Here is a 9514-nt window from a genome sequence, read left to right as displayed (position 1 = left end):
GAAAAGTACCCAATCGAATTCAGGCACTGCACAGTGCACAAGTCAAGGAACCGACAAAAATTACAATTCTTTGGTATTTTTTTAGAGAGATAACTCTTTGGCATTTTCAGACGTGCGTTGGAGCCCTTTTCCCCAAAGTTTCTCCTTTGAGCGAGACAAGTTTGCTTGTGTAAAAGGTACGCTCATTAGAATCATTAATTCAGTAATCCATTTCCTAGTGGACTGAAGAAATTGAGGAGACATGATGCGAAATGCGCTTGCTAATTCCCTACAAAATTCAGACTAAAACAGCTCAGACCAAAACAATTCCTCGTACTTGTACTCATCTATAAAATAAGCAGTCCTTATCAGATCAGGATTAGAAATCCCTTGGGAGCCGAAGCAAGCAAGAGAGAAACTGAGCGGTAGCTCGGTAGGAGGGTCAGTGGATTCGATCCTCAAAATCCCGGGTTCCATGTTTAAGTTTAGGATTTTCTACTCCTTTCTTTAAGGATGGAGTCAGTCTATTTAAGTCTTTTAATAAAGGTTAGGACAGTGGTAAATTAAATTTTTAAAAAAAATAAAAAAACAAGCAAGTGGGATTTTGTACCTGTTTGCTTTAAGGGTGGAGTAAGTCTATTTATGGCTTTCAGTGAAAGCTAGGACAATGGCAAATTAAATACATCTTTTTTCAAAAAAAAAAAGCAAGCGAGCGAGCAGGCGTCGAGACGTGATACGCTGCCGCTGCGAGCCTAAGACTTTCTTTAGGTCCATGGAATGACTGTAGATGATTTCAAAATTCTCATTGAATTTCAAATTTTAGGTGATTTCAATTTTTAAATATGAATTGATATTTTTTTCTAAATGATGTACCTGTTTAAATTACTTCCTGCTTCAATCAGTTCGATGGTATTATTTTTCTTTTTATGTACTCGATTGGATAGCGTGCATGAAATTTAATTTTAGAGTCTATGCAGACTGTAACTTTTTTCCTTGCTATTAGAGGAATTCAGAACTGTATCAGAGCAATTAGTCCATTTGATTTGGACTAAAGTTATGTATGTCTTGGTATCAAAGCAAAATTTTCAGTATCAGAGCAAAAAAAATTGAAATCAAACCAGCAACCTCTCCGGGGTTTGGTGATATTATTTTTTCTAAATGACGTACCTATTTAAACTACTTTCTGCTTTAGTCAGTTCGGTGGTATTATTTTTTCTTTTTATTTTACCAAAGAATTTAGGCTTGAGAGGCTTTGTTTGAACAAGCAACTTTTATGTATAAGAGCAGGGTTACAACAACCGTATTTCAGAGTATATGATGCGTCTTTCTATGAAGCGTGAGGGCAATTTCAAGCAGGTTGAAGTTGAGAAATTCCACGTGGCATGTTAACATCATCTCTGGCCCTCCCCATAAAGACATTCTAAATTCGGCAATTACATTCGCGTTTCTCTCTATCTCTTTTCTTATTTTCTTTTTTTTTAATCACCAGACCCTCTTACTCATAGTTTTCATTGGAGGTCTTTTTGGGGCGTGCAACACTGGGAAATCAAACCCATGTGGGCTCGGCAGCACCCTGCTGCTTTGCCGCCGTGCTCCATGCACGTTGGCAACTCTCTTCTCTCTCTCTGTTTGAAAATGACTCGCCTAAAAGTCGAACTGTTGAGTTGACGGTGCCTATCAACCATCACCATCTACGCGTGCTATCTTCTTCTCATAATTTTCCAACTGCTGCGACAAGAAACAAATCTTGCTCAGCAGGTTTTCTATATTTTTTAATTTAAAATTGTAAACTTCTACGTCTATTTTGAAAAAAAAATACAAATATATATGCTGGACCTAACGCCCATCCAACAGCACGATAGGTCTGGCGTATAATTTTGTAAATTTGAAATTAAAAATATACAAGTAAAAAAGAATTCTCTGCTCGGCTGGGTGTTCGATGGGCTTGGGCCTTTCTTCCGCTCCTTCCTCGACAAAGCTACGTGGTCTAGGCCTTCTTACGCTTGCTTGGGCTGGCAAGCATTTTGACCGGACTCTCTGTAACTGGCGATTCGAGACAATTGGATGAATCTCAGCAACCACATTAGGATAAGGAATCGCCTGCTCTCAAAATGGGGAAAGGGTAGAAAGCCCAACTCAGATGGGGTGGACTGTCATTTTTCCATCGGTAACGCTATGCTTCAAACGTCTGAAAGGATAAATAAAAAATGGGACACCAGATGTTAAATACAACATAAAAAATAACGGTGACAATAAATTTTTATAACATTTAAAATATTATATTTAAACATATGAAATATTGGATATGCGAAAATATAGGAATTAACTCAAATGTATAATTTTTTATCTGGATCTGTGTGTTATTTTGATGCATGAATTGAGTGAAAAATAACTTCTGCAACAAATTTTCATACGTCTGAAACATTAAATTTGAGCATCTGAAACATTGGAGATACGAAATATAAGAATTAATCAATTGAATAATTTTTTCGGGTCCAGATCTATACGCTATTTTGGTGTTTTGATGTTGCAAATGTTGATTTCAAATATTACGGACGTTAATTTTTTATGTTAAACGAGTATTTAAAATATCAGATTTATCGGACGTCCAGCGCTAGAATCTCCCATTTTCCATCTGGTTGAGATGTGATTGTCAAGAGACCAGACCTGTCGTTAATTAAATCCAGTACCGATATACACTAGCCTTCCACTCTCCGAACGGCCGATCCCACTCTACTCTCCCAACGGCCGACGAGTTGCTCGCTCCATCTCCGTCGCGTTGCGGCTGCACCCGGCGGCGCGTGGCCCGCGGCTCCTCCCTTGGCCGGTCTTGTTTCTTCACCTGGTCCTGGAAGTGATACGCCAGCACCACTGCACCAGCAAGAGTGGTCACAGCCTCATCAGCCAACCCCACTTCTCAACCACACCAATTCAGCCAAGCCTATATCCATCAGGCTATCGAGAGTAGCCCATGTGAAACCTAACATGTGTTTCAGTTGTGCCCCCTTTCTTTACATTCCTTGTAGTGGTGCCTTAGATTTGCTCCCGTGTCAAGTTCGTCAGAATGGACGAGACAGTGGCACACTGCAGCAACATCAGCAATGCCCGCTGCAATACGGCCTGTGTCGAGTTCAACATATGATACAAGAGTCGTGGATCACACAACGGGCTGCCTCTCCCCAACAAGATTTACAATATCGTTTGGATCCCGAAAACCGGTCCCCGACGGTAACCGGAAATTCATGTTTATTGTGAAAATTGCTCAAAATTTGGTGAAAATTTATTTAATTCACTCGACCAATTTTGAAAATCAGAGAAAAATCGACCAAATCGACATTCGATAACCGATCGAATTGCACTGATAACCAAGCAAATTCATTGATTTATTGATTGGTTTTTCCGCATTGAACGCATTTCTTGGTTTAGAACGCATTAAGGATATCTATTTCAGAACAAATGTATTATTTGATAATAATAGGAACGACACATTATGGCGAAAAAAAGTTTGATTCACAGGAGCTTGAGGAAACCTTTGCACACCTTTGCTACCTTTTGACCTAACATTTTTGGATTCCAAATTAAGAGCAATACCGCTCCGACTTTGCCGGTTTTGCGGCAATCATTCGGTTTTCCCAATTTATCAAACGGTTTTCTTAAATTTCAGTGAAATTAAAAAAAACAAAAATAGCTTAATCTTGTAAAACCAAAAACTAATTCATTTGAGCCTCAAATTAAGTGAAACAAATTTTGTTGGTTTTCTTATCGCATGATCTACATGATAAAGTATTTATACTCATAAAAAAGTTTAATATTTTCTGTAAGAAAATGTATTTGCTAAACCTAGTTAAATACATAGTTAATTCTTTGCTAAGCAAAAATCATGAAACCAATTTTAGTAGTCTTCTTATATGATTCTATGCCTTTTAAAAATACATGAACTCATAAAATAGTTATTATAATATGTAGGATTGTGTAAATATGTTACAATTTGTTTAATTCATAACTAACACATCACACCTTCAAAATTAGTGAAACCACTTTTATTAGTTTACTTATATTATATCTTACGTAGAAAAAATAATAGTGAACATGATAAAGTTAATTACAATAATATTTCTTAACATATTCACTTTATGTTTGTAAACTTTGTAAAAAATATAAACTAACTGGTAATACAAATGTAGAATTGCATGTATAATTGGGCAGATGAGACAATAACAACTCAGATAGTCAGATCCAAAGAAAGCAAGTACCAAATTAGAATCAAACAACTCTTAAGGCATAATTAACCACTTGGAGCACACAAGGTCACACATCCGGGCTAAAACCACCCTAAAACCCTATAAGCCACCATATCTACATTCACATAAAAAATATAAAGAAATTAATAAAACGTTAAATAAAATGAAACCAATTTTAAGTATATCCCTACACAAGAAAAATGTGTTTGCATATTAAGTTTTTCTTAATATGAGTTAATAAATAAACTGCATGCTTTAACTTTTTTTTTTAACTTTTTCCCTATAAAATATGATACAAACGATATTATTTTTAAAAAAATTAACATAAGGTCTTAAAATTATCTGTAATTTTTAGGGGTTTTTTAGAGTTCAAATTTAAAAACCGTTTGTATTATAAAATAGATACGAACCAATAAGCTCGATCAACAGTCACATTTTTAAACCTGATCCTCAAAAGCAACGGTGATCCCAGCCAGGGATTTCAATTTTGTTTTATAATTTTTTATCTGCTCTTTGGTTCCCAAAATTCCTTTTGTTCCCCCTCCGAAATTCCCTGCTCGCAGCGCAGCAGCGGTGCCACCGGACCACAGGCTGGATTTGGAATCATCAGGACCACAACACGCCACATCCATCACCGACAAAGCCAAGCCAACAAAAGAACGCACCTCATTCTAACGATTTTTTTCACAACAGATCACACAAACAAAAACCTGCTGCCGTGCTGCCTCGGCTATCGTCCTGTCGATCGCTGAAGGGTCAGCACTCAGCAAAGCTACCTTAAGCTTATGCACACTAGGCACCATAAAGCAAACAAGCAACGAAAAAAGCAATATCCAACCCTTCAAGAAAGAAATTGCAACAGACAATAGAAAACCCAGCAAGCAGGACATGACATCAGACCATTATTCCCAACACAGGCTCATCTATGCAAACAGCTGACCATTAACGCAAAATTACAACTGCACCAACCGCATGGTTCATATACTCCACAAGCATAAACTACTCAGGTCCATATTAGCAACTTCGTTACAGGTAGTAGATACCAAAACAAAGGCAACTCATGTCCCAACTAGCATGAATCGGGCGTCCAGAGGCACCATTCACATTTATTCTCAGCATAGACAAGCAAGCCGGTCTGCGACACGGCCACAGAAACCATGGACGGGAAGTTCAACGCTCTACTGGGTCTTGGCCATGTGGCGGATCAGGTCGATAACACGGTTGCTGTAACCCCACTCATTATCGTACCAGGAGACAAGCTTGACAAAGTGCTCGTTAAGAGCGATTCCAGCCTTGGCATCGAAGATGCTCGACCTAAGTGGAAAAACATAAACGAGTGAATAACACAGCACAGGAGAAGACATTTATAGGCATTCTGCTTAACAAGTGATTTTGTTAGACACTCTTTAGTGTAATAATTGACAGTTTCATACACAATCTGAACTCAACAGGCATACCTGCTGTCACCAACAAAGTCTGTGGAAACCAAATCCTCCTCCACATAACCCATGATTCCCTTGAGCTTTCCCTCGGAAGCCGCCCTGTAAAACAATTAGCATACTCAAATGTCAATGAACTTCTCAACTCTAACCTATCTTCTACTGTAATGCGCACCCACACATGAACAGAATCTACACAAGACAAAGAACCATCCAAGAAACATGTACTAGTGAACCTCACTACCTGTCAATGGTGGCAGCACAAATAGATCTTTCCAATAGGAATTATTATTACATTGATGGTGATTGCTTTAAATGTGAAATAAATTACTTACTTGACAGCATTCTTGATGTCCTCATATGAGGCAGCCTTCTCGGTCCTCACAGTGAGGTCAACAACTGACACATCCACAGTGGGAACACGGAAAGACATACCGGTGAGCTTGCCGTTCAAAGCAGGAAGAACCTTACCAACAGCCTGCATGCAACCCATCAGTATCAGCAGTCAGTATGCAGCAATCCAACTGAGCTCATCAAAATAGTGTGGTCGCCGCCTTTACACTGAAGCAGCCAGAGCAGGTGAAATAACAACCCCAACACCAGAACAAAGATGTGGAGACATAGGAGGTGTATTGTACTGTTAGCACTGAAATCTATCAACAAGGTCTCATAAAAAAATACCGTTCTTGGTGCTAAGCTTGTACATGCTCATTTATCTATGTTAGTTGTGCTCATTTATCTATGTTAGTTGTGCTCATTTATCTATGTTAGTTGTGCTCAGATGTGCTGCACAATATTAAAACAAACAAGCTCATCATCACAAGCTGTGAAAAAACATGACAGCGAACTGAATTATCACAGGTTCTAGCACCAATTATTAGTTGAATCAGAAGGTCTACATCACATCAATTCGTGCAAACAAACCAATACAGAAAAATGAAGAACAAATCGTGGCTTACAGCACACACAACATTGCATTTGTGACATACCTTGGCGGCACCAGTGCTGCTTGGAATGATGTTAAAGCTGGCAGCCCTGCCACCCCTCCAGTCCTTGGATGAGGGGCCATCAACAGTCTTCTGGGTGGCTGAAAGACAAGTTATAAAACACGTTTTCAATTTGCTGCAAATTACAAACCTTCCATAATCCAAAGAGGTCGGATTGCATGACAGCCAAAGAAAACTCACCAGTGATGGAGTGAACAGTGGTCATCAGACCCTCAACAATACCGAAGTTGTCATGAATGACCTGGACGATGGCATTAGACATCATTAAAAAATGAATCAACATCCGAAGAGCAAAATCCACTGAAGAAAGAAAACGCACCTTAGCAAGGGGAGCAAGGCAATTTGTGGTGCAGCTAGCATTGGAGACAATGTTAACATCCGGAGTGTATTTGTCCTCATTAACACCAACCACAAACATGGGGGCATCTTTGCTTGGGGCAGAGATAACCACCTTCTTGGCACCACCCTATTATTCAAAGGAAAATAGAGCTATTAGAAACCTCCTATTGCAACTACAGAGAAAATCTCTGTAAAACAAGGGGAAGCAAAGGAGTGTAGACAGTTCATGGGCGCTTTAGCCCCCATTCATCATGATGCCAAACTACCCTGCCTGATTATTTTCCAGTCTCTACAGAAGAGTCCGTAACTATGTTGGTACCAACAAAACTAATGCGCAACTAACAGGCTACCATGAAATTCCAAGTGTCCTTATCATAGCATACCAAGCAAAAGACTAAATAAATTGACTGGAAGAAGGTACCACTAATCACAGCTGCCTGATCAAAGATCATGATTTAGGTGTTTGTGTGTTATTCCTAAATAAGAAAGAAATTACTGGCAGGAAATTTAATGCACCATTTGTTTAAGTCCAACAACTAGGCATGCCGTCAATCAAATAAATACACATAAAGAGGCACACAATTAGGGAGAACATAATATACAACAAACTGCAAACGTGCTTAAATCTGATATTATGGCGTAAGGAATCAACTATACCTTCAAGTGAGCAGCAGCCTTCTCATTGTCAGTGAAGACACCAGTGGACTCCACGACATATTCAGCACCAGCCTCACCCCATGGGATCTCCTCCGGGTTCCTTTTGAATCGCACAAGTTCAAACATTAGTCTCACAGCAAGTTCCATTTCCAAATGAGCTGTAACAAAGTGCTACCTGACGCCGAAGATAGCGACCGGCTTCTCACCGAAGAGAAGCGTCTTGCTGTCCTTCACCTTGATGTCACTGTGCTTCCAGTGGCCATGCACGGTGTCGTACTTGAACATGTAGGTCTACACACCACAGAACCAACACAAATTAACAGCATAAAACACAAAATCACATAATCAAACATACTAGCACAACTTATCACATAGAGAAAGAAACTAACTGGTAATACAGATGTAGAACTGCATGTATAATTGGGCAGATGAGACAATAACAACTCAGATCCAAAGAAAGCAAGTACCAAATTAGAATCAAACAACTCTTAAGGCATAATTAACCACTTCGAGCACACAAGGTTACACATCCGGGCTAAAACCACCCTAAAACCCTATAAGCCACCAGATCTACATTCACATCGGACACAACCACAGATAGATGCGCATACCATGTATTCGGTGGTGATGAAGGGGTCGTTGACGGCGACGAGCTCGACATCGTCGCTCTGGAGGGCGACCCTGGCCACGAGCCTCCCGATCCTTCCGAAACCTGACCCAAATCACACACAAAAACCATTCAAATCACTCAGAATCCAACCAAACCCCACACAAAAAAGGAACGGAATGGTAGGCCTGTGTAAGAACTCACCGTTGATTCCGATCTTAATCTTGCCTGCAACCAAAAAAATCGAAAAAAGAAAGTCAACAAAACCCCTCTCGGTTAGATCTGGATACTGAGCTGGACAGAGCGGTAATTGGATGGGGAAATCCGACACAGGAGCGAGCGATTACCCATGGCGAGCTGAGGAGGAGACGAGGAGCGAGGACGACGAGCCGGAGACGGGTGATGCGCGAGGGGAAGTGTCTAGAAGCGGATATGGGGAGGGGAGGGTTTACGCGGTTGGTTTTATAAAGTCAAGAGAGAGAAAAAAAAGGGAGAGAAAAAAAGGGAGAGAGAAATTATAATTCCTTTAATTAATCAAAGGAGAAAGCGAAATGGAATAAGGAAAAGTGCGGGGAGAAAAATAAACAGATATTTTATAAGGAATAGTGCGGGAAGAAAAAAGAGAGAAAGAATTATAATTCCTTTAATTAATCAAAGTAGAAAGCGAAATGGAATAAGGAAAAGTGCGGGAAGAAAAATAAACAAATGGCAAAAAATATTTTTAGCGGGAGGTGCGTGGGTGACCTGTGTCTTTCCGCCTTTCTCCAGAAGGACTACGCTCCAGAAGGCGCAGGGCGGGCGAGGTCTCACCATGGCCAGGTCTCACCATGACGTGTGGGCCCGAGCACTAGCGTGGCCCACGTGTCATCAAAGGAACGGGTACCAGTCTCGGTTATCTCGGTTATCATTTGATTTGTATCTATTTATAAATCGAGCGATTAGAAATTAAATCTAAATTCAAAATTTTAAAAATCAAAAATTTAGTTGGATTGCATCGAATTTTACCGTCGGCGGGCGGTTTTCAAGGTACAAACACATTTGTGAATCTTGTGCGTAAGAGGAAGCCATATTTTTTCTTGTTCGACAATAATTGCTGGTTAAGAAATTATCCGTGGGGAAAAGGAAAGCGAGTGGAGTTTGATTTGAGAAGGAAAAAAATGAGTGGTCCTGCTTCGGCCGCCGTGAACTGGATCGCGGTGTGGTGCGCCGCGAGGGTGGGACGGGCCACCAGAAAGTGGCCGGACC

General features: G+C 40.1%; 1 protein-coding gene across 1 annotated transcript; it reads right to left on the bottom strand.

Annotated features, from left to right (window-relative positions):
* Positions 1-5144: 5144 nt before the first annotated feature.
* Positions 5145-8762, bottom strand: LOC133895263 (glyceraldehyde-3-phosphate dehydrogenase 1, cytosolic). The gene is made up of 11 exons (XM_062335426.1): positions 8617-8762; positions 8474-8497; positions 8274-8374; positions 7838-7953; positions 7663-7762; positions 6986-7132; positions 6847-6907; positions 6649-6746; positions 5995-6137; positions 5678-5761; positions 5145-5534 (listed from the first exon to the last, which is right to left on the bottom strand). Exons 1-11 carry the CDS (start codon positions 8618-8620, stop codon positions 5399-5401), a joined length of 1014 nt encoding a protein of 337 aa, XP_062191410.1. The 5' UTR covers positions 8621-8762; the 3' UTR covers positions 5145-5398.
* Between the last annotated feature and the right edge of the window lie 752 nt (positions 8763-9514).

Source organism: Phragmites australis, chromosome 16, assembly GCF_958298935.1.
Source record: "Phragmites australis chromosome 16, lpPhrAust1.1, whole genome shotgun sequence".
Classification (NCBI taxonomy): Eukaryota; Viridiplantae; Streptophyta; class Magnoliopsida; order Poales; family Poaceae; genus Phragmites; species Phragmites australis.
This window is presented reverse-complemented; position numbering and strand designations above follow the sequence as displayed.